Below are 26729 nucleotides of genomic sequence, written 5' to 3'. Positions count from 1 at the left end.
TTCTGCCGCTGTCATCATTGATTTAAGAATATGTAAATACACGTTTAGATCAAAAAGGAAAAGAGTAAATAGAGATACTTGTACAGGCAGCGTTGGACCTGTTGTGTCTGTGTCCGACACTGTTGCGTCTCTCCCTTGAGTCTGCCTGTGATTTGTTGGGAGCTTATGTCTCAATTTTAGACCATGTAATTCTGGATAGGGAGCATATTTTATTGGAAGGTCAAGATTAAAAAAGCTCTCTGGGTGCCCTCTGCTAACTGAGTGATACACAATGCTGTCTGGATGGTTCTCGGACCAAATTCCCAGGAGATGATGTGCGTGGTTCCTATTGACTTTTAAATGAGGTTCATTTGACATTGACCTTTTGTACGCCAGAGGCAGAATACTAACAGACTAGTGTAATTCATTCAGCTGAGCCTGTTGGAAAAACCTATTCAAAGACACTGATAGCTTTGTATGAGAAAGCATCACATTAGTTTACCCATCCTTTATCAGTCACCTCTCTGTTAGCATCTGATTAACTTAATCTGAACCAACTACAAACTTCACTTTAAAATGCATGTCAGGGAAGGGTCATCTAATCTAAAATGTTATCTTTTTAAACAAGTTTCTTTGAGGTTAATTGAAAACTGAGAAGATGCTTGGATTAAACTTTTATTCTTATTAGAAATACATGCTGCATGTCAGAGAAGCTTTAGCTGCCACATCAGAGTTAAGGTTGAGATCATGTTGCGCAGCATTACACAAAAAAATATACAATATATGTAAGGAAATAAAACTACTTAAGAAGCTAGTTTATTTATTGTTGAGGACAGTTTTTTTTCTTTAATAGAGGACCATGAACTTTGCTATCTCAATAACCTCATGGGAAGACAACCATATTATCTTCTAGAATAAACGAATGACTATGTGATATACAAATTACAGCCAGTGAATCACACTGGTGTTTTCTGGGGAGGTGGGGGAGGTAAAATCAGCACTCCTCTTAAATAAGATTTTCTTCAACACTAATAACTGTTGTGTTGCTCTTAATTCCTCCCTGCAGCCAAAGTGACTACAGACAGACAGATGGAGGATGAAAGATTGATTCTGCGTATTGTATTGCAGCGGGGAAACGAAAAAGCGGTCTTCCTGCAGATTCTCTTCATCTGCCTTCTCTTCCTCTCATTAGCACACAGCAGCATCTAGCCAGTCATTTGGTGACAGGGAAATGATACAGTGTTGGCAGTGTTTGGGAGGAAATGGCAGGGTACGAGGCTCGGCGCAGCAGGGGTCGTGCCACAGATAAGTCATGTTAAAGGCCAAGCAGGACACCTGGTTAAAGTCAGAAAGGGCATCTGGGTCACACCTCCGCCTAACAGCACTACGAAAATATTGTGTTTGAAGGGTTTTTGTCTAAAAAAAAATTGAAAGTGTTAAGTATTGTCTAGTTCCCATCATATTATAAATATTGCAAAGCTGTGATCAAAAGCAATGTACCGTTAAGTAGAATTTACAGTATTTAAAGATTTTTTGACAAAGGGGTGCATCAGCGTGAGTGTTGCTACTGCTCCATTGCTTTTTGACTTGTTGTAACTTTAGTGTCTACAGCCTGTGTTAATAACTAGTTTAGAAACAGACGTTATCAGTATTAACTAATACAGAACATTTGCAGTTGATGAAATAACCTTAAATTGATTATCCACATTTCTCACTTTTCTTGTTTTTTTCACCAGCAAACAGTTTTTTGTGGTTTCCTTTTTATTCCCTCATAAGCTATTTTTTAAGTCTAGTATAGTACAATAACTTGAATGACATGTTTATACTATAAATGCTAAGTTCTTTTTTTCTTTCACCCTCCATGATTGCCTCGTGCGTGCTTAGAACAATGGATTGAAGTGAAGGTTCGATATAATCTGCTAGTTTTAGTCAATTGGCTGTTAATTATGAATTGGCATTATATGAATTGCAAATGGATTTAATTGCAGTATTAGTGGAAAATATTTAGAATTGGGCTGTGTTTAATTTAACTGCTTTGAAACTATTTACTATGTATGTAAAGTGCTTGGATATGACTTGTGATTATTTGGTGATATAGAAATAAACTAAACTGAACTGGAATTTATGTATTTGTAATATTATACAAATAGTAAAATATCTTTAGACTGTTGGTCAAATTTGAGAAAGTTCCTTTTGTCTTTTTAATGGTTTCTTGGAGGTCCTTATTTTAGCAATGTACCGTAACATATATTTACTGTGGACTGGTGGAACCAGAGCATTACTTCTTATGTCTTAGAAACTACCTGTACACTTGGCTTGTTTTAACTGACTGAATATCTCTAATTATAATGAGCAGCTCATGATGATAAAAAATATTTTATTGCATGCACAGATGACAATGGTGGTCAGTCAAGGTTTGACATGTCATACAGACCAACCAAAACACTGTGTACAAATTCTATTAAACAGAAAAGTCATAACTTGTATCAATAGAACAAATAAATTATTCTGAAATAAATACCATTTTCTAGAATTTCAGTTATATACACGTATAAATAGAATCAACTGTACATTGTTAATGATACAAATGTTTTCCAGAATAAGATACTACTAAATCATGTTCTCTTCATGACTATGGTGGGCTTTCAAATTCAAAACAGACAGAAAACAACAGTCGAGAAATCAACAAACAACACATAACTCTTGAACTGGTCTGATCTGACCTGTCAAGAGTCTTCACTTGAATACACACTTTAAGCTTGTAGTGTTTCTACACACTGCACATAAACCAATGGCTTTTGTTCTCTTATTATTTTTGTCTAGAAGGTGCTTTAGCATTTGATTTTACTATTGCTCTATATTTAGAGGGACATCCTTACACTTATTTTCCTCTACTAATACATTTGACAAGATAAGAAGTCAAATGAGTAGTTTTTTTTTGTTTTTATTTTAGTGCTAGTTTTTTTTTTTTTCTTTCACCGTCACAATCCAAAAGCTAACGGTAATCTAAAATGTTCTAAGAGCAGTACAGGGATGTAACAGTAACCATCTGCTGTCTTTTAACTAATTGCCCACAGCTAAACTAGAAGGAGGTCCTTGTGCCAATACTTTGAAAAACATGAGCAAACAGTATTTTTAATGTGGGTTTGGCACTAATGTGAATAACTATATCTATAGCCAACAAACAAAGAAAAAAAATACAGCGTACTGTAAAGTCACTAGTTTTCTGCGATAGTTGAGGAAAGCAACTGTAATGCCGACCTTGTAAATAATAAAATACTGCATCAAAAGTTCTGTAACGGAAAGATAGCCAGAGGAGCAAAATATCCCAAAAACAAAGTTAATATGAAACAATTATTATCACAATTTCTTTCATTTTGATTAAGCAAAACATCTGCTTGTTGTCCATAGACTGCACACTTTCAAGAAGTGCAACTTTTACATCTGGCTAAAGAACATTGTGGATTGAGCTGAGATACAGAAGTTTGTGTGAAGAACTTCTTTGCTTAATATTCTTTGGCTAAATCTGATGAAACAACCTTTGTATATCTTATCACTGTCTGGAAATCCCTAAAGATGGATCGTGAATCTGATGGCACTGTACGATCAGAGAGCTTTGTAACGTGATGAAAGCTCCAAAAGAGGGTACTAATGAGGTTTTTCACACATTTATGAAGTTGTAATACTACACCTGCAAACAAGTAGTTTTGTTAAGGGTTACCAATTTTATGATGCAAATGTCTTTACTTGCAAACTTGCACCATCTGCAGGACAAGAGTGGGAATTGCAACAGCAGGTGCAGCCCCAGAGATGTAGATGTAATGATAAACGTCTGCAGCTCAGTGTTTCTGCTGTTGTTGCACTTAAAATGCCGGTACTGCAGCTCTGCAGTTGGATGGTAATGGCTAAGTCTGCCTTTAGCTGCTGTGGATCAGCTACGCTGGTGGGCATCTATGCAAGCATTGTTATCCTATGTTGTTATCCTAAAATGTGTCTTTTACTGCTTTTTTTATGTCTCCAGATTGAAAGGCTCTAATCCAGTGCACAGCCAGGTTCGTGCAGTATTCCTGTGATTGCTGACTGAGTCCTGAGTGATCAAGATGAGACAGTGATAGATTCTTCCTTGGCAATTCAACAGAGTGGCTGACGGAGTGGGGAGTATAGACAGGGCTTTTCTCTAAGCGCGAGGCTCCAACCGGTGTGACAGTTCAAACAGAGTCTGCTGATTGTCGATGATATGAAGGTAATCAATGTAGGCTCGCACCTCTGAGCTGCTCTTCTGGCTGATTCCATTTCCTAGAATAAAAGCAGAGTATTTTACTTCCAGGCTACTGCAGCAGCATCCACAATATGTCTAGTGCACTTTTGTAAATTGTAAGTGTTGGTGCAAATGAAGGTTGATGAAAAACTTTTGCTTTTAAAGCTACAATTATCACACACATTACAGATTATTTGTTCAAAGGGACACGCCTGCATGTGGTGATGGAAACCTTTCTTGTAGAGTCTAATTGTTACTTTTTAATAGAGTGATTTAATTCTACTTTTGGAACATTGTCATGCGCTGCCTGTCCCACAGACAATTATATTTAATTTCTTCAGTCCTTAGCTTTTGATTATAGTTCACATTTAGGGGACATATGTTTTGATGAGCATGTTTTATTTTGATAATCTGTGATTTTTCCATCCAGAGATCCTGTGAAGAATTGATCGATATATTCTTACTGGAGTCTAGACTCTACTTATCAAGTAAAAATGATCACTCTTTCATAGTTTAAGCCTGATAGAACCAGGCATTATCAGCTTTCAATATCATGAAATAAAAAAAAAGGATGCTGGTAAATGAAAAATCTCATCATTCGTATTCAGATAGTCAGCTGACTGCATTTGTTGGAGGAATATAATTAATTAATGGAGTAAATCGTTAAATCTCCACTCATTATCATATCAGCTTTTTCCACTGCTTCAGAGTCCAATCTTCATTCTCTTTTTTGTTTTTTCTTAAGGCTACACAGCAGTTTCATCGCAGTGCCCACAGTTCTGATGTTGATTTTCTTTGATCAGATTTAATTAAATTCACAGATATTCAAATGATCTCTAATCATGAATGTTCAAAAACAAGATTTTTCAACAACACTTTTGTCTCCAAGATGATGGTTCTCAGCTGTCCTTTCAGGTTTTAAACTATCCCTCAGGTTTTCTAACTCACTTTTATCAGTTTCAGCAATCTCCCAAGCTGTTTGGGTGGTTCATTTACGTGTTGGCCATTTCTGGGTTGAAGAGCAAACGGGTGGACGCTGACGTATAAGGCATGAGTAACTCATCGCTAGTACCTGGAAGCATGTTGAGACTATGTAGGAATTCATTGATGTGATTACATTAGAGGTAGGCAACATTCTCTACTAAAGGGTGATATTCATATATTTGAAGAAGTCAACACATCAGGCAATGTTTTGGCTCCAGGGCCATATTTTGTCAATTTGTTGATTAGATTATTCTTATTTTCATAATTTTTGTGAACTTTTTAGCATATTTGTTGATTTTAGAGTGTGCACCTAAATGTTCCCAAGAAAAGAGGGGAAAAAAGAATCAAGGGCACAGAATGCAAATGTGAAGCTCCAATCAATAAACCACATTTATCAATGTCTCTAATTTTCTATTCCTCAGCAGGTTCCATAATAAAAAAGCACGAAGAATACATATTCTTTTTTTTTAACACATGTTATCTAGTGTGCTCTGTAATGATGGAAACGCTTACCCATGTGATCCTTCTGACACTGCCGGATGACCCGCGCCATGTCCGCTATCATGTGCTGAAAATAAAAGTAGACATTCATTCATGATTCCAAGTTCAGCACAACTGTGTTTTTTCTTTGGTGCAGAAACACATATTGTTATAAAAACTCACAAACTTACTAGCTTTTCAAAATTGACCAGGTTATCATGAAATGTCTTGTTGCCTTCGTGAACGAATGTCATATCTATAAAAGAAAAGCATTTCTTCAACTCGGTGAAGGGTATTTTTGGTTAAATATTGGTTTGCTTGTAAATCTAAGAGAAGTGGTTGTCAAATACTGAATAATTAAACTAATGTGGACACCTTTAATGAGCAGAGGAAGGAAGGGGATCTTCGGAGGCTTCATCTTCTTGAAGGAGTCCCTGTAGACTTTGTGGTTTAGTGACGGATCCTGTAAGGACATTTTTACAAAATGAGTGTTATCCTCCAGGGATAACTGAGTCTGCCTGTGAATACAAGCCTTGTTAGAACTGATTTATGCAATCATTAGATGCTATTGATCATGACAAATCCCGGATGTTTCAATCTATTTTTATAAATAAAAAGTATTTGTTTGTTATAGCCATAACTAATGGGTGTACATGCCCTGAAACAGAGTCAAAGCGATTCATTTAAGCACATATAAAAGACAGAATGGCTTACATAATGATCTTTAGTGAGTACACTTACTGTGACACTTTCCAGCTCTGAAAACAGCTTTTTAAATTTGCCAGGAATTTTCTGCAGGGACAGTAACATGATTGTTGTTTTTTGTCTTTCAGATACTCATGATTCATATATTCAGAAAGTATAAATAGAAAATACGTTTTGTAAGAAGAAAAAGAGCTTCTAACCTCCCAAGTCTGACTGAGGCGGCTAACAGCTGCAGCATTCAGCCCCATAATGATGGCAAACAAACAGTTGAGGTTCCTCTGGGCTTTACAGCTGTAAAACATCAAAGTCTATGTTACAGGATGAAACTGAGCAGCATTGAAAGGACATGCAGTTTATTATTGAGCCACTAGATGGCGCAGTGTTCACACACTACAGCAGTGCAGGATGATGGCGATCAGTGAGTTTCCTATCACAGTGGGTGTAAACAGTGTCACTAACTGGGCAGCAATCTTGATGAACTTCTTGATGAGCTGGACTCTTTTGCAGAGCGTTGGACACAGCAACACTTCAGTCATCACCCACAGCTGGACTTCATTGCAGCGCTGTAGGAGCAGCTCTAATGGCATTGTGTGGTTACTGCACACATGGCGTTTGAAGGTGAAGTAGACCAGTTCTTCCTGCAAAGGAACAACATATACCCAGAGACTGAGCCAAGCAGGGACATGCCTTTACTGTATGTGTATGCAGGCTATACCTTTTGAAGGTACATGTTTATTAGTAATGTTTCAAGTTGTGAGACAAACCTCATGCATTGAGTCAAAAATGGCCCAGTCTACTTCAGTGAGTGCGACAGCCACATCCCATGTGTTTAGACTCAGGATGCGGGCCGTGCTCTGTTGCAGCTCTGAGTTCTCTATGAATGGATTCTGAAAAGGGAAAACAAAATGGGTATTTACAGCATTATATCCTAAAGATAGACATAAACATGTGGACAGAATAAAGCTTGGCTGTCTAGATTGAATGAGTTGATCTAATTGGGGATGGCAAGATTAAAGGAGCTTGAGGCCGGATTGTGGCAAGATTTATGAAAAAAATCCGTATACGTTTTAAGTTTTCTAGTAATAATGTCAGATGAAGCGTTCCAAACCCAAAAGAATGAGCCCTCTAGTGTATCTCTCCTTTGCCTTGAACAGGCTGTGTGCTGCAAAATGTGCTGCAATTCGGTCCCGAATTTCCCGCGCTGTCCTGCGGATGTGACGTCACATGACGCTGCATGTGCGTTCTCCCCGTTCTCCCGTGCCGGTGTTGTGCCAAAAAGTGATTGCCTGCCAGAATCTGATTTCTGGCCGCGGGAGCGCGCACAGCGATAGTGCTAAAACGTCAGATTTTCAGATTATGAAGCTCAAGAATGAGATCAATTCATATTTAGGCAGAAACAACTTTTCATTAACTGTATTTGGCCTTCAATCAATTTTTGGCAGGTGAAAGTGCCTATTTTGTGTTGTAATGGTCCTTTAAAAGAGTTAAAAGCAATCCTGTGAGCTCTAGTGTTTATATTATGAAGCTCAAGAATGAGATCAAATCATATTTAGGTAGAAACAACCTTTCATTAACTGTATTTAGCCTTCAATCAATTTTTGGCAGGTAAAAAGACCCATTTTCAGGGGAGAAATCAGATTCTGGCAGGCAATCACTTTTTGGCACGACACCGGCTTCACTGTTGGTTGCAGTACCCCCGACGGCCGTCGTGGTGAAGGGTGGCGCTAGAGAGTCTCATTTCTTAAAAGGAGCCTCAAACTCCTTTAACCCTGGAGGACGACGTTCTCTATGGGTTTATTCTTTCTCTTTGTGGTCATTTTTCATCTCTTGTGTTCCTCATTCTCTATTATGTATGAAACTCTGGAGCAAATACCAGCTTTCCTGATTCTTTGGCCTCTTGAGTCTGTCTCAAGTAAGCTTGTTCAGTATTCTGTTCATGAAACTAACAAGCTATGATAATCCTTACCAGGATTTCACCAAGGTCCTTCCTGCACACATGCAGCCTCCCCACTGACCACAGTGAACGGGAAAACACTTTGTCCTGAGGCTGCAGGAGGAGTCTACCTGAAGGAATAAAACATAAAACAAATGGCCAAATGCTATTAAATATGTGACAGGTGGCATGTGAGCAGCAGTCAGTGGTTAGAAATAAGACCGTGGCAGGTTCTGCTCGGACAAACACAGTCACTTTGGCCCCTGATAATAGACATTGATTTGAAATAACTGGACTGTAATAATTCTCCTCGTCTCAGCTTGGGAGACATTTATGTTAACCAAGATTATTATGTTTCCCATCTAGGCTTAAAAACCAGCTCAATGCAGAAATAAACTTCAAATGTATAAGAGAAAATGTGCAAGTTTTTCAAGACAAACATTTACTTTCAGTATGACATCATAAGAGCTGTACTGGGTGCTACTCCGGCATTAAATTGTAGCGCTTATTGAAATGTCTTTTCAAGTATTGGTCTTGAAAACATTTTTTTTTCAATAATTATTCATGTGTTTCAAATTCAAATGAAAAATGTAAGAATTTGATACAACACTGCTGTTTGAAGTTTCCGTATGGGACATGTAGCAGCATGAATGGGCGGTGGTGGGTGCTTTGTGCTGTGGCCGCTCATTCATAATGGCATTTACCTCCAGGATAAGTGACGGCCACAAGTACCATCTCCCCGTGAGGGACGTCCATCCTCTCTGCCACTGCCTGCAACAGCTCCTGGGCCAGGACCTCTGAATGTACCCTCATGCTCAGGTACGAGTCCATGGACACATACACGCGACACAGCACTGGAAAGGGAGAAAAATATTGTTTCATTCATTTGTGCCATAAAATGCACCGATAATGACTCTAGTTGACCACAGCCCAACATTCATCAACCCTGGAGGCAGGTCTGGTTCTGACGGAACAAAGTCTACTGTTTAGACAAGCTTCGACTCAGATGTGCACAATGAAAGGTTTCATATTGTAAGTTATATATAACTAGGGCTGTTTGATTTTGCCCAAAAATAAAATCTCGATTTTTTTATCTCAAAATCCGATTTTCGATTACGATTACGATTATTTTGTGAATTGACAAAAGGCAAAGAAATGATTTCAAATATGCTGTTTTTTTATTGAACATTTGCCCCATTGGGCTTTAAGTGCAAACTTTGCTCTTATTAAACCAAAAATGAATGAATAAAGTGCAAAACGCTGTAAAATAAGTTGAAAAAGTTTTAAAAAATATAATAAAATATAAAGTTTTATCTCTGAAAAAAAAAAATCAGCAAATCAGCACTTGCAAACATACAGTAAGTTATATTTCCAATTAAATAAAACAAAATTTTCTAATTAAACTAAACTGGGTCTTTGCATTCTAAATAATAATGCAACACATGAAGGAGGTAGAGGTGTGTAATGTCAGTCATTACATTTGCTGTTCACATTTGCAAGTTTTTTGCAAGGAACACGAGCCGGTGAAAAATCGATTTTACGATTTTCACGTTTTAACATCGTTCTAATTACATAATCGCGATTACGATTTAAAATCGATTAATCGAACAGCCCTATATATAACAAGTATATTTTCTTAATCAGCAGGTTATGATAATTACCATATAACAATATACACTGTATGTTCATAATGTACTTACATTATTCATCTTTCTTGAACATTGTCATACTGTATATCAAAGGCAAGATTTAATCTTGATTTAGTCATTTGTTAATAGAATCAGAATGAGCCTGGCCTTCAAGAACCAATTCAAATAAGGCAGAAAAAGGTGTTCATAGTTCATACAATAAATCAGGAACCGCATTTCCAAACACCTCACTCATTCTCTGGAAAGATACTCATTGTTTTACAGTTCAGACTTACTGCCTCCTTTTACTTTGGAAGCAGCGTATGATGAGAGGAATGTGGGAGAAATGCCATGTTTTATGACTGACCTTCCTTGGTCTCCCTGTGCGTACTTCTCGACTGGAACCCGTTCTCTTTCAGGCTCAATTGGTGGAAAAGCACTTTGCTCTAAAAGAAGGGAAATGCGTTCATTCGTTCTGTCGGAGCACATTAAGCATTTCAATTTGAACCACACAACAATGACTCTAGGAGGAAATGTGAGAACAGCGGCCTTGAGACCATATATTCTGAATATGACAGCCACGTCTTTTTTAAAAATAAAATCTTTCTTTAATGTCTAAATGTTGTAAAGTGATGTTTCACTTACCTTTTTGTGAGGCGAATATTCGTCCCCCGTACTGGAATAAACAAGGATAAAAAGTGAATTACTTCAACATTCATTCATTCATTCATTCATTCATTATCTATACCCGCTTTATCCCTTGCGGGGTCACGGGGGTCTGCTGGAGCCTATCCCAGCTCATTTCAGGTGAGAGGCAGGGGTTACACCCTGGACAGGTCACCAATCCATCACAGGGCCACATATAAACACACAAACCATGCTCACAACCACACTCACGCTCACACCTACGGGCAATTTAGAATCATCAATTAACCTAATATGCATGTTTTTGGACTGTGGGAGGAAGCCGGAGTACCCGGAGAGAACCCACGCAAGCACGGGGAGAACATGCAAACTCCACACAGAAAGGCCCCTGCCGGGCCTGGGAGTCGAACCGGGGACCTTCTTGCTGTGAGGCAACAGTGCTAACCACTAAGCCACCGTGCTGCCTTTACGGTGAGCACATGTTACTTCAACATGTGCTTTTTATATCTATGAAAATGGTCTGTTGGTGATAACCCTGGTGATATCCCTCCGTTAGTCTATAATCAGTGTAAAGAGAGCGTCTTTATATTATAAACTATACACACTACAGTCCATTTTTGAAGCTCAGTGTCAAGGAGAGATTAGAGTGGTTAGTAGATTTTTGGACCTTCCAACATGATCCCTTCATTTAATCACCCTATTCTCATCGGTTAGTCCTACCGAGCACGATGGATAGCCCTGTGTCCATTATCATCCCTCAGCTTTTACTGGGCTCTGCATCACAAAAGGCGTGTTGGCACAAAGCCTGTCCTGAGGGATCCCGTCTCAGAGGCCAGCAGCAACGCTGTGCTAATGAAAAACCTGATTCCCTCTGTTATATCAAAACAGCTTTTCATTTAACTAACTCTTTCACTCGTCGAAAAAGCAGAATCGCTGTGGGACGGCAATGAGCTCGGTGAGTGTTGTGATGCCACATGATTGAGGACAAGAAAGCAAGTTTTGTTTTCAGTCTGTGTCCTTGCAGACATATGGCTTGAGCCTCTTTTTCACAAAAGCCACATGAAGGCCAATGGGGGAGACTCTGCCAATATACCTCACTCATTCTCTGGAAAGATACTCTTTATATATATATACAGTATATATATATATATATATATATACAGTATATATATATATATATATACTGTATATATATATATATATATATATATATATATATATATATATATATATATATATATATATGAAAACCCCTTTTCACTCCGTAGCAGATTGCCACAATCCAGTCAACCTTGTCCTCCTAAGGGGTGAGGTTGATTGTGCAAAACTCATAAATACAAGGCTACTGTCAGTAACACTCCCACACGCACACCCCTGGTCTAATGGAGTGGGTGTTTTGGATTTCCCTTCCTGGACATAAACATGTAATAAGGCAGTGTCACACAGAAGCAGCAAAGCCAGCATGAATTATCTGCGCTGGTTTCTAACGGGCGGTGGGCTGGAGCATCCTCAGGGGAAAAGCTCAGTTTGGTGGCTTTGGAAGGGGGAAGGGGGGTATGGGTGTGGCAACGTGTCTGGTGATTGAGGATTGTTCACTCTATAATGTCAGAAAGCAAATTGATGTTCATTTTTAGTCAATCACAAGCTATTTTTTTTTTTACAAAAAAGGTTTAAGTTTTTACAACAAAATAAAAGCCCAAGGCTGAAACTCAGTTTAAATCACATAAAAAGTGGTCTGTGACCAACAGCATACATTGATTCAACATTGATTAGACGCTGGCATTAAAATTCAACCACGAAAACAACATTGATTCAATTACATCTTTTCAACATTGGTTAATTGGCTAGAATAGGATGATTGATTGATGGGTGACCACCATCAATCGTCGACCTTGACCAAAAATCAACCTTTTTGACCATAATTCAACATTGAATTAACATCTTATGCTATTTGGGATCTGATTTCTACTTGACTATATGCATAACTTGCATTTACTTTTTCCTGTCTGCACTGTAAAGCTTGCGCAACATGTATTTAAAGCCAAAAGTTGTGTATTTTATAAATTACCAGCACAGTATGGTCACTTTAAAACAGTCGCTACAACTGCGGTAATATCAGGCGCATATATACATATACGGATAGAGATGTGCAAGCATACTCATGTTTTTCACCACTTGTCAACAGCAAATAGTTCATGATATTTGTGTGCTATCTGTTATTAATATGTGGAATTCCTTTTTCTCATAAAACATGACAAACATTTCTTACAGCTTCTCATTATGTTCCTGTTTTCCTCAGTTTTGGAGATTCAAGATAAAGAGCTATTTGTTCTCATAACACCCTATAATACAGAAATTACTTTTCACTTTCTGAATGAATGCATTGATGGGAAGCTAAAAAGAGAACTATGCAGAAGAAGCTCAGTCTTTGTATTCAGAAGCTTCTTAAAGACCTTTAAAAGTCATTGGTCTTACTGGATATTACGCACAAGTTTCAGTTTTCAGTTTTTTAAACTACTGTACATTGCTTTTGTGTTACTGCATGATGAACAAACCTATCACATAGCTACTTACTTTCTACGATGCAGCTGGTAGAGCCTCTGCAGCTCCCCCACATCCTTTTCCAGGGCTGGGTGCTCAAAAAGATCGTCCAGCATGTAGCGATATAAAGTCTGGAAGGAAATGTCAGGGGTTTTTTCTCCTTTTTGGCCGCACACCCAGTTTCCTCCCTTTCCCGCTCATCCTGCATCACCTACCTTCATGAAGAGTTTGACATGTTCGTCTTCTCTCAGGAAGTCTTTACACAGAGACATCCACTGTGACACCAGGTGCAGGAGTTTTTGCTTCCTCTCCAGAGCTTCCTTCCTGTCCTCTTTCCCTTTGTGACGCTTGGCGCAATAGGTGGGGTTTGGTTAAAGATTAGACTTTCTTGCATCAGTTGCAAATATAAAAGCATGAGCAGAGTCTGTAAACGTGTGGTGTCAATGACTGGTGTGAGAGAAACACGTGTGTTGAAGGATATTGTCCCAGCAGAGCTTGGCATAAATCACTGGTTGACATGAACACTGGGTAGGTAAGCAGAAAGTCGTCTAGCATATCTGCAAATAAACAGATTATTGATCACAAAAATGAAGATATATATTCAAGTACTCAAATAGTTTTACACGATAACATAAACAAATAAACACACTGAAGAGAGAAAATTAAAACAAGCTTGGATTCTGCACAAACATAGGCTCATTAATGCTGCAGGATGCTGAGAGGCAGTAACACTACTGACCTCGACAACTGCATGATTTATGTCTGCTGAGTTACTAATACAGTACGGCCTGTCCATTTAACTCAGGTGGCCTCAGTTTTTCGATTCCACATTAACGACATAGTGGAACTCATTCTTTATTGTCAGACATCACATAACACTCCTTATGGAGTAGTGTTCAGATCCAGTTTGCTCAAACAAGTTCAATCAAGCCTTTGCTGGGATTATCTTCAGTCTCACACATTGGCCACTGCGGCCTGCAGAAGCGGTGATAAGGAAGTAAATGTTAAGGTGTAATTTGACCGCCTCTCTCACCTTTGATGAAGTGTGTGTTTTCATAGTTATTATCTCACTCACAGAGAAGCAATCTGATGTTTCTTAGCAGAATTCTCAGCCAGGTTACTCTGTTATGATTAATTTACAAGGATATACACATAGAAGAGTCTCTACAGGAAGTTAAATAAATCAAAGCAGGTCAAGCAAAAGTACTAATACCCCGCCACCAAGATTGTGCATCATACAAATTCCTTTTTATATCTAATTGTTGAGCCATTATTCGTCTAACATTACGCTGAAAGTCCAAATCAGAGAATTTCATAAAAAACGAGAGAGAGAGAGAGAAGGATAGGGAAGAAGTGCTCCTGCTACCGGACATGATGTCCTACCAGAAGCTTGACAGTTCTCATTTGAGCTCCTCTCAACCTTTCTCTAAGCATGCCTCCCAACCAGAATTGTAAATTCTTCCCTTTAATTTCACGCTAGCTTCCCCAGGTCTTTGTGTGCGTTCTGGCCGAAGGGACTCCCAGACATCATTATGTTAATCCGTTCAGAGCAGCTGTGGATACATCGTTTACTGCTTAGGAGAGGCTGCTCACTCATATACAGAGCTTTCATAAAGAACGCAGGAACACACCTCAACAGAAAGCCTGAAAACAGCAGGAGAAACACACATTCATTGTGCTATTTATACACACACACGCACACGCACGCACGCACGCACGCACACATACACTTTTTCAATGTGCACAGGTCCCTTACGCTAATGTGTGCTGTACTTGCTGAACTTCTGTCACACATCTTAACTGGAACATTTTCTCTTTTTCTTGAGAAAAAACTTTGTACTTTGTACATTGTACTATGCCTCAGGCTGTATCTTGCAAGCTACAAAACAGAATTAATTTTGAATTTTACCTCATATTGCTATATTGTCAGTGACTTTCTAATATCAAAGCAAAGGGAAAGGACTCTTCCTGCAGGATGAAGCAGCAGAAGTTATATTCTTTCTTTTTCCAACATTCAAGCATGAACTGTGCTGTATGAATTTAGTTTAACAGTCAGGGTTGATTTAGGACTCCACATTTCAGATGTGGATGGCTTGTCTCAGAAAGGCTGTACTAGAAACATAAAAAATGTGTTCTCCACTACTGTTAGTATTCTTTCGCATAGTATTTTATTCCAGGCACACAACCCCAAACAAATAAAAAATTGCAGAATTGATTGACACATCTAACGCAGTGTATGGTGGAATCAATCAACCTGTCAATCATCCTGCCTATCTCTCTTTGCATTAATCAATACAGCCTTTAAAACCGGCATGGTTAACATGTTTGCTTTTTGTTTAGAAACCACCAAAATACTTAATTGGAGCATTTAGTGGGTCTGACTTTTATAGTCATTCATTTAACGCTTAATGTTTTCACTCTAAGTAAGCATGATAATCTCTTTACGTGGTGTTTTGGTGAAACAGCTGGAAACATCATCTTATTTAGAACAGGAATAATCCATCACATGCTTGTTTAGAGCTGCCAGTATGCATGGTGACCGTGCAGAGCAGGAATCAATAGCTGTACCCGAGATTGGGTCCAGGAAAGACTGCCGTACTAATACATTTGTGAGCCCAAAGGAAACACTAGGACATCTACATAGCAGCGGTTCACATTTGCTTCTACAACATGCCTGTGGTGCTTCCAGAAAAGTGCCTTCTCTTGCAGGAAGACAGAAAGCCTGTCAGCATTCTTACTGCTGTAAGCTCAGTACATGTGGTAGTGAGTGAAGTAAGTGCTACCATAATGAGGTAAAATTGTCTTCCCAATGTGCTACACCATGTGTGAACACACCAGACTGTTTCTGAAAGGCTGCCGTGTCACTGCACAGTTTTTAAAAGCCATGTTTGAGAGACATACACAATATGACAGCTTGTTTATTCTTAATAACCAAGCCTTTGTTTATTTTACAGAAGAGAGCAGTAAGGATCATACATAAAAAGGAGGCTAGAGAACACACCAATGGACTTTTTATCAATGCAGGATTAATTAAACTTAAAGATATTATTGAGTTACAGACTTTATTGGTTATGTTCAAGGCAAAAAGCAGAATATTGCCTGAAAATATACGTTTTTTTGTGTTTAGTTCAGAAGATAAGAACCATAGGAGGAAATTTGATTTTAAACATCCGTTTGCACGCACCACTTTAAAACAAATGTGTATTTCAGTATGTGGTGTAAAATTATGGAACTCCTTAACAACTGATTTAAAGGATTGTAAAAATATTCACCAGTTTAAGAAATTGTATAAAGACCACACAATTAGACAATATGAATTTAACGGGTAAAATATATTTTGTTGTTTTGTTTTTATATTGTTGGTGAGTTAGTGTGTATGTTTTCTTATTTTTTTGTTTTGTTTTTTCATTATTTCTTTTTTTTGGTATTATATAAGTAGTGATTGTTGAACAGACGGACAGACCATCTTCATATGAATTGTTTTATTTTTTTTTGAGAAAGGGGCTTGGTATATAAGGCTTTCTTCTTCTTGCCCCTTTTCCATCATGGAATTGAACATATGTGAACTATTTCCATGATATGGAATAAATAAAAATGAAATGAAAAAAACAAAAAAAAACAAAAGATACTGCCAAAATATCTCACGCAATCATGCTTTTGCTGAGCTGAGCCCCCGGGGACATGCTCAGCAATAGCACTTAGGCATACGCAACTTCTGTACTCACAACCAAGGCCAGCAGGATTCTGACAACAGATGGAGTCCGACCAAAACATCACTGCCTGCAGATCACTCGGTGCAGAACTCCTCAGATCTCTGATACTCTGACCCTGTGATATGACTCAGAGTCATGCTCTGCTCAACAGCTCTCTGTGGAGGATTCCCCTCCAAACACTCACCGCAGGACAACTAATAGTGAATAATTAATCAGCAACACACTGCCCCCATGAGCCCAGAGAACATTAGCCATGACTTCATGTTTACCAAAATGAAATAGTCAAATACAGCTACAACATGTGGTTTAATGTGAAATATAACTCGTTGTTGTGGGAAAAAAGTACAACCTAATTCTCAGAAGAGGACATTCATTTGCTCTAAATAAGGAATAGTGATCTTTGTGATTTGATTAGCCTTCCACCTTCCTAAAGAAAAATCTTCAGCCTTTCATCTCTTGAGGAACGCCTGTGTCTCCTTTTTTTCTCTTGTTACTTTCTCTCTACTGTCCTACTGCTCTCATTGAGCTTTATTTCTCTCTAGTTTCAGTGCAGGATCTCCCTCTGCCTTGGCAACAGTGTCACATTATCGTGTACCTGCTGGGATGAGAGGAAATGTGTTGATTTGTTGCTGCTGTGAAGCGAGAGTGCATGCCGCGTAGTCTGTTGTGGCGTAACTCAAACGATATGAACAACGTTTATCTCTGTCAACAGCTTTGAAAAGAACAATCCCAAAACCCAGGATCTTTCTGGCAATCGCAGCACATGATTAACCCAGTGATGCTGCCCACAGGGGGCTGCTGCCCCAGCTTGTCTTGAGAGAGAGCTTGGGAAGGGATGAAGTAAAACACAAAGTGAAGGTAATTCTTTCACTTATCCAGTATATCTCAAACAAAACAAAAAGATAGTGGATCTCTGTAAATGCTCTCTAAAATGCATTCAAAAAACCTATTGTATGGCAAAGGAAAGAAAGAAGATCAGAAATGTTTTTAACAACATTTCTGTATAAATGCTGACCTGAGTCTTTGCTCTGGGGTGTCCTTCGGTCATCATCCAGTGTCATGTCATTCAGCAAGTGCTCCAGGATCTTCTCAGGGGTCCCTGATACCACCACGTACCTGTCAGACACAGCAGAGTCAGCGGACAAGTCTTCCTCGATAGAAGACAGGGAGCGACTGCTGCTCCACTCCTCCTCTCCCTCTGCCCCTTCATCATCTATGTAACGAAAGTAGGGGACGTCAAAGGTGGGCATAGTCACGGGCTCTGCCTGGCTGGTGCAGTCACTGCTGCTCTCCTCCAAGTCCTCCTCATCCTCCTCATCCTGCTCCTGCTCCACCAAGGCAGCGTAGAGGAGCCTGCCCTCCTGCTGCAGGTGCAGGGGCTGTGGGCGAGATCCCATCCTTGCGGAGCTCCCTTTGCCCTTACACCAGCCGTGGCTCTTGTTGCATGACCCCTTCACACATCCATCCGTCCACTCACAGCTGCTACAGCCAGCAGTCAACTGCCTGCTATCCCAAACGCGCACTGAGGTATCCAGGTATGTTCACGACCAAAAACAGCCTTTTGAAATAGTGGAATAGGAAAGCTGCCAGCAGGGCTCTGCCTCATAGTCCCCTTGCTGCTCACTTATATGTATTTCACGTATTCATTTATGTTCGGGGAGCCGTCATGTAAGCATGCCAGAGTGAATGTGCAATCCGCAGAAGCAGAGAAGGAGAATGATGAGGGAAGGAGTGCTGAGGGAGAGATACTGAGAGAGGGAGGGAGGGAATCTACTAGGGGAGGGGGAATGGAAAGGCTTACCTCCTGTTCCTTGCCTCCTCTCTCCCTCCTCCCCTCGCTGATGCGGTGAGGGCTGGCTGCTCTGACGACACTCTCTGGAGAATGAGTACATCGTGACCGCTCTCCCTGAGACACAAGCGGACTGCCTCGTCACTCTGGGGCTAGAGACAGAAAAAGGGGGAGAGTGTGTCATCACCAAGGAGATTCCCTTGTTTTCATCTCCCACTCGCACCAATCACCACTGATTTCCATCATAATGCTCGCTCAAAGACAGCACTGGATATGAAAGAGAATTTCCATTTATCATTACTGAGTCCTTATCACAGAAGCCCATTCAGGGATTAACATAAATGACTCTCATATTTAAATTCCTGATTTATGCATAGAGCCAATTAAATTATGGGTGGTGTCTAGTGGCAGTGTAGTTCAAGCTGTGACATGGTTACGCTGAGCGTACTAACAATGGTTTAGTGGTTTAGAGCTCCAATTACACTTCACCTGGTCATGACAAACCCTTGTCACACCCCTCTTTCTCTCTTTTGTTACCTACAAACATTTCAGTGAAATACATCAAATTACATGAGACAACACATTTTCCGCAATTACTTGAATGTTTTTAAAACTTATATCATGCTGTGTCAAACTTTAAAACTAAGTAAACTGATAATAAATAAATAAATTCAAATCTCACTTTCAACTAAATGTACATTTTCATGTAGTCTTTTTGTTCATCATAAGAATTTTTCAATGTATTCATTCACTTTGTTCAGTAATCATCTGCATATTTATTACATTTTAATCCATTTTCACAACAAAGAGCTTGTTGGACATTACAGAGGTTCATTTTCATCTGTGCAGCAGAGCTCTGCTTACTTTTAAGAGCTAGGCTAAGAAAAATATTTCAAAGAATAACTACATAAAAAACATTTGTAAAATATGGTCATACAAAGTAATTGGTCTCAGTCCTAGTCTCCTGACCCACTTGAACTGTACAGTGGTGTTTTTCTCAGCATTATACATGAATATTAATAATTATTATGTATTTTAGCCTGAAAATCACTTTTAAACTTGAACCAGTGATCAGTTATGTACATTTTTTCAGCTCATATTTCCAGTTAATGTCATTCATGAAATATGGAGACCCTGGGGAAGAGTCAGGACATGCTGGGGGAGATCATGTCTTGAGACAAAGAGACAAAGTGACCAGAGAGAGGGAAGTCTGGGCTTCCCGGCTTACGCTATTACACCCGTGACCTGACACTAAGGGCCCGATTTACTAAAGGTTTGCGTGTGTAAAAACGTGTGCAAACTTGACAGCACCCGCAAACCAAAGTGCCAGCTGATCTACTAACAGCGTGCAAAGAGGACTGCGCCTCTCAAATGAGCAAAATAGCACACGCTGTTCATTTAGTACTTTTGCCCTGATGAATAATCAATATGGGGTGTACCCGCTAGAAATCGCTAAATACTGGGAGGGAAAGATGCAAATTGGTCCATTTAACGCGCGCAATGAGATTTACCAAGCCTGAAAGTTTTTGCGTGGATTGTGATTGCGTCTGTATTTAATACATTCGAAAGGAAGGTGCTAATCTCCACATGCAAAAGGAGAAATATTTTATTTGAATGTTAAATCGAGTATTATTCAGCAAAAGGTTGCCACAGGAGGCACATTCATTTTTTTATTTGTGATAATAAATAAATCATGTGTTTTCATGGAGAAAAAAGTGTTTCTTATTGTGCGCCTATACTTGTTCTGCAGTTGTCATACCCCGGTGTTGTGCTGTATTCAGCACCCCTGCCATGAAAAGCACCCCCTCGTCTGACAAAAATGATATTCTCATTCCGTGTCACGTTCTGTTTAGCGTCCAGTTTTGTGTTAATGATTCATGTTCAAATGCGCTCATGGATCCACAATAGTCATACTTTCCCACAATCACAGTCACAGATAACAAAAATCGGGTAAATGGTTATTGATGTCATTAATTAATAGCCTGCTTACTGTGTTGTCTTCCATAATATTTGTAAATATATATGATATAAACTCCTAAGTATGTGTTTGTGTGAATATATAAATATATTGAAGTGTCAGTGTGTTGTTTTTTTTCTTGGTCTACTTATCATTGAATATACGAGGGGGTTCTTTTCACGGCAGGGGTGCTGAATACGGCACAACAATTTGCCTCTTCCACTAATATCTCTAACTCCAACTCGTCAAATTTCATTTTGCGCTTGCGACTATATCCTGCTTTCCATCCACTCTCCATGGCGCAAAGTTTGCGCTGCAAACCGTAAGACGCGCAACACCTCATTTAAATACTGCTGTTTGCACCTGTTATCAATTGCGCATGCAATCTTAGTTGATCACCCGCAAAACACACAACAACAGCACGTGCAAACTTTTTCAGTGCACACGCAATTTAGTACTCTTTATTTAGGATCTTAGTAAATCGGGCCCTAAGTACGTAGCAGAAGATGGATGGGCGCTGTATCATATCTGAAATCTTCTGTGTAGCATTTTTCTCATCAAATGTTCAAAAAAGAAATCTCAGTTTGGAATTCTGTGTACACCCGCACATAGAAAAGGATGGTAAAAGTTGAGAACTGTGATTACAGGCAATACCCTGAGACAATGTAAAGCAGAAGCAGGTCCCACAGTCAAAAAAGTAACTGGTTCCTATGTTACAAGTTATTTCACTGTCATTTCCATGACAATGTCTGTTTATACTGTACATCAGCTGGGGATTTACCTGGGGAGACCTTGAGAGAAGATGTTGAGATATGAAACTTCTGATTACTTGGATGCATCGCCTGTCCACTTTGATGGAGACATATTGATTGGACATTCCTCCACCATAATAAATAGATAATATGTAACTTGGCAACACATTTTTTATCTGTTCGCTTGAGATATCATATAATTTGGACACCAAATAGCACACGTGTTGTTTTCATCTATACTGCAAATATCTCTTTGAGTGGCCAAGTTTGAAGTGGGTACTTGCAGATAAAACAAAAGTTACACAAATAAAATAGGTGCTTAGTCTTCCTTACGTCTGGACTTCCATCCATCTATCGATTATCTGTCTCTTCCCATCTTCTGCTGGAGCCTATCCCAGCTTTCTTTCCCTGTACAGATCAACTGTCTATCACAAGGTCATATGAACAACCTGCAGAAAACCTACACAAGCATGGGCGGAACATCTAAACGAAGGGCTCCAGCTAACATTCGAACCAATAACCTTTTAGCTGTGAGGCAGTCTAAGATTAGTTTAGATACATGTTTCGTAGGTCCCTCAAAAGTTTGTTTTCTTTTTTCAGTTTTGATGTTTTGGACTATTTTGCATCAATATGATGAAGAGAAAACACACGTTTAGGTGCTTTTAATAAAAAAGCATCTCTTGAACAGTGAGGTTTCAAAAGTCTCCAATGAAAACAGAAATGATTGTTGTGGTCGCTGAAGTATAACGATTCCTGACAGTTACTTGACAGTGGGGGGTGTATATCACATATATTAGTCTTAATGAGGAGTTCACCAGATACACTCTCGTCCAGAATCACCTCTGTCTTTCACCCCTCCTCCACTCCTCATGCATCAATCATTGCAACACTAGCCTCTGTTTATGCAGTTAGCCGGGGCTGACAGACTTGAAGTGGTTGCAGTTTGCCACCCTAATTGCCCTTTTTCAGAGTCACACAGGATCCTTGAGTTAAGCACTTTCTGGTGCATTAACACTCACTATTGGACATATACAGTCAAACAGATACAGTACTATAGATACACAACATGTAAACACTCGTACTGTACCGCATCTGATATGACAAATGTGCTCACTACATGGACATTATTCTGTTATTTTATTTTATGGCAGATTCTAATACAATACAAACAGCCACACGTACAGAAGAAAAACCCCTGGTAATAAATCCTAGGGGTGTAGAGCTCATATTTTCCCGTCACAGGGAAGAAAAAAGATAAATCACAGAAAGTTCCCAGAAAGGGAAGGCTGCACTGATTAGCTTCCTGTTTCTTGGGGGAAAAAATACATTGGTGGTCCTATCTTTCCCAAGACACCCAGCACATAACATACACTGTGTGCTTTAAGCTTCATCAAAGTAATCAGAGTATTCCTTGAACTCGTTATCTCACAACGCGTGCCACTAAATCAAGAGTGTTCGGTGCTCGAGCCGCCAGCGTCCTGATACAAAAAAAATCAATCAGACCACTTGAGGCCTGCAGCTTGATGATTGCAGTTAATGAGACTCAATAAGTAACTGTTCTTGAAGAAGTTCTCCCAACACGATTACTGTTACTGTTCATGTTTGGAGGACATGAACAATGCTGACTCTCAGCCACGGCATTACGCTCACTTCAGGCTTCTGCACAAAAGCCTGTCCCACAAAAAGCTTTCTTGTCAATTTTGGGGTTCCAGATGCATTTCACTGGATAGAGGGACTCTTTTAGTCTGCATGCTAGTCTGTCCGTTTCAAAGGTGTCAGCCTTAGCAGAGTGCAGGTGTGTTTGACTCCCAAGCAGCAGTGGCTTCTACAGAACAGCAGAAAGGTAAATAATACAACCAAGAATTCCCACACCAGTGGGACTTTTTTTCTTTAAGTATTTTCAAAGAACACCCCCAATCACCCCCCAAAAATGATTAAATACCTTTTAGTGTGTGATATATGATGGCCCTGAGGTTGTTTTTTAGATATGTTTTGAACTACAGTACAGGGATATACAAATCAGTGATGAATTTACAAATCAACGATAAGACATTGTAATCAGGAGTATGTGCATGTTAAGTAAATAATTTGCACATAAGCTTTCATGTGCTTTTCAATAAGACTAGCCAATGGCATTGTAAGTCAGGGAATGGAAACATTGTAAGGATAAAAAAACACTAAAGTGTAAGAAAAGATAGAAAACACACTTATATAACTATGTGAGACGTAATAAACTATGAAAACTCCAGGGAAGTAAGCCAGATGGAGAAAATTATGTTCAAATTCAAAACTAACAGATAAGTCTTACAGTGAAATAAATAATAAATAACCTCTATGAAATCTCCGTTTTCAGATAAAAAGAGATTTTATAACATGCGATCTTCTGGCACCAGAATCCCTCAAACACTTCCACAGGCATACACACTAATGTATATTAACGGCCCTGCTTTCATAGATGGGATTTAACTGATATCTACTGTAAGCTCTTTGATGTATGAGCTTAGATATTTGTATGAGTCACATGTCATACGTGCACTGTTGCACTATTGCAGCATCACTTTATCCATGCAGAAACCCTGCAACATAATCTCACATGGTACCAGTACTAATATTTCGAGAATCTGTCAAGAATTAACTACAAAATCTAGGTTGTATTACTGGGATAAACCAACATATATGTGCTACCAGGACAGACTTTTCCTGCCTTCCAAACATGAGCCAGATCAGAAAACAAAAATAGAACAGTATGTTGCATTATGTATAGCGCTAACATTTGATCATGCACAGATTGGTGGGGGCTTAGTGTAGCTGGTGGATTTTGAACTTAATACCAACACAGATAAGAACATATAGACTCATTATGAGGAGAAAGGTCAGAGATCTGATACAGGGTAACCCACCCTAAGACTACACAATGTCCTGGCATGTTGGTGTGGTCACCTACGTCAACTCTTCCTGCAATTGTGTGATAGTTCAGCAACTAAACACAGCTGGCAGGAAGGGAGAAGCTGATCCCAACATAGGGTTAGCCAATCCAATGACTCCTGGCCAGCTGAATGCCAGGTGATGTAATGTTTGGAAAAAAAAAAAGTTGGAGGGAAAGTACAGTGCATGCACTTACATTGTGACAGAAGTTGGTAAAGGTGCTTTCAAATGAACACCCTCCAAAAAAAGTCAAAGATGCTTCCATTCTGACAGCACAACTGAAATGTAGGTTCAACTTGTCTTATGAGAATGAGTATAATGAATACAGTGTATTCAAAACAATTATTTATTACTGTTTTTTATTATAACTAAACTGTGTGCTCCAAATACAGTGCTGTTATAATACTTTGTATATATTGCTTTTGCTTTTGTGCATCCTTTTGTATACATGAGCCAACTGGTTGTCATAGAAAACAAAAAATATAGAACTTCAACTTATGCAGGCAAGAAAGAAAATACCAACAATTTACCATCAGGCAGCTCTGGATCAAAAAACTGCAGGGAGCGCCAGAAATGTTTGCACAATGAGAGTGAAATCAAGATAATAATCAATAATTAGTTTTTTTGTTGTTTGTTTTTCTTTTTTGGAATGACAAAAAAAATCATTATAAAACACCAGCCTGTGGAACCTTTACTGATACTTTCACAGTGAGAAGCTGAAGGTAGCAGTTTTGTAAAATTAACTGAAGTATATCACACCAACGCTGTGTTTCTATAATAGTATATCAGTTCAATTGTGTTTAGCAAAGGTTTCAAAAATATATTTTATGTCTGCAGCAAGACTAACAGATCTTACCTCACTCGCCTTTTCTGCGCCCTTGCTGTGGTTCTGCAGGAAGCGACAGCCATCCTTTGCCAGTCTCTGGACCATCTCAAGCCTGGAAAGCTCTTCCTTGTCATGCGTCATACACTTGTTCCCCTGCTGTAGCGCAGGGGGCACAGAAAACATGTACCTTAGCCCACAATCCCACGACATTTTCAGCTTCCCAATAGGCAAAATGGCAAGACTCTAAGCTTACACTACTCTTACAAAAAAAAAAGAATATAAGTAAGTCCAAAATAAGTGATAATGTATAGCTTGCACTTTCTTGTGTGCATGCAGACTTGATACAGCGTGCATGCAGACTAGCTAAGGTTTCTGTGACTGCAAAGTAAATCCCAGATGCTGCACGCCTTGTTTAAGGTTGTAACAGAGATACAGAGAGGACCTCATCAATTGGACTCCAGGTATGGTTGGCTGTGCTAGAACTGAACACTGGAGACCCTGACTGCCTCCCTCTTGTGTTCCCTTTTATAGGAGGGGAGGGGAGTGAGTTTCAAGTACAGTGGGCTGAGGAAACATCTGGTGAGGCAGACAGCCCCAAAAAGGAAGTTTCACAATGTCCCGAAAGCAGGAGAGAGTCAAGCTTCAGGATTGGGCAGGGTAAGAGGGTCAAACTGCTGTTAGCCTCCAGGTCTAGTATACATGCGTTGGTTTAATACGAGAACAAAACTGTTCTGTTTTCACTTTGAATGCATGCAGCACAGTAAATGAATACCATTTATCCATGGCTCTTACACAAATATTTTAATGATCAATATACTCCTCGAAGGAGAATAAAATGAAGATGCCAATGATGTGATTATCATTGGTCTTTTGGATGATGCTATGTTCAGCTCACAACATCCACTCAAGAGGAATATCACTATATGATCTTTCCCACACATGCTTCTCCAGTATTCAGTCTCAGCCTTGGGTGGGTCTGTTCTTATCTTAAAACCCTGCTTTAGAAAGTACACTTTGGATGGTTTGGTATAGAGCATCCTGTTTATTCTCATAGTTTCTGCTCGGCACAACTGGCGTACGTTTCCAGGCAAGTAGCCAGAGCTGAGATCTTTGTTTGGCAGTCTCCAGAGCCCCGGTATGAAGAGTGTAGTATTTCCAATGTCATTCTTTCTCCCTGTTACTGATAAAGTCAAATGAAAATGTAAATAAAGAAAGAAAAAAAATATCTCTGGCCCTTAACCTTAAATGCCTGAGTTATGAAATAAAACACATATATACTGTGTATATATATATATATATATATAAAATCAAAAACACTTCCAATGTTGTCTTAAACAGTTTCTAGATAATTATTTTTATATCATTATGAATACATTGGGTATGTATTTTTTTATGCATTTGTTTCATTTAGGAAAAAAGTTTCTTGGGGTGCTGCAGAGGTTTCAGAAATTCATGTATCAACATCTGATATTATAGGGTTAATATATCTAGAAATGAAGTAAATGTTGCTTCTGATGAACAATGGCACATGATATATGACACCATGTCATTATTACTTTACCAACAACTAAGCCAAAATGTAAAAGTAGTAGACCACAATGGCACATTTACTGT

The 26729-nt window shown here is 39.1% G+C and overlaps 1 protein-coding gene across 2 annotated transcripts; it reads right to left on the bottom strand.

Moving 5' to 3' along the window:
* Positions 1 to 555: 555 nt before the first annotated feature.
* Positions 556 to 25570, bottom strand: LOC133429579 (rap guanine nucleotide exchange factor 5-like). 2 transcript variants are annotated; one of them, XM_061716643.1, is made up of 18 exons: positions 25146 to 25570; positions 18668 to 18807; positions 17882 to 17982; positions 13635 to 13710; positions 13369 to 13513; positions 13187 to 13284; positions 10613 to 10643; positions 10335 to 10413; positions 9044 to 9193; positions 8373 to 8470; positions 7171 to 7293; positions 6866 to 7044; positions 6607 to 6697; positions 6443 to 6493; positions 6077 to 6164; positions 5893 to 5957; positions 5735 to 5789; positions 557 to 4275 (listed from the first exon to the last, which is right to left on the bottom strand). In XM_061716643.1, the coding sequence occupies exons 1-18, from the start codon at positions 25323 to 25325 to the stop codon at positions 4157 to 4159; spliced, it is 1869 nt and encodes a 622-aa protein (XP_061572627.1). In that variant the 5' UTR covers positions 25326 to 25570; the 3' UTR covers positions 557 to 4156. The 2 variants fall into 2 exon arrangements, with proteins under 2 accessions (XP_061572629.1, XP_061572627.1); XM_061716645.1 differs by lacking the exon at positions 25146 to 25570 and having other exon boundaries at positions 556 to 4275; positions 17882 to 18079; positions 18668 to 18803.
* Positions 25571 to 26729: the final 1159 nt, after the last annotated feature.

This window comes from Cololabis saira, chromosome 3, assembly GCF_033807715.1.
Source record: "Cololabis saira isolate AMF1-May2022 chromosome 3, fColSai1.1, whole genome shotgun sequence".
In the NCBI taxonomy this organism is placed as follows: Eukaryota; Metazoa; Chordata; class Actinopteri; order Beloniformes; family Belonidae; genus Cololabis; species Cololabis saira.
The sequence above is the reverse complement of the archived record's forward strand: the minus strand, read 5'-3'. Positions and strand labels throughout refer to the sequence as shown.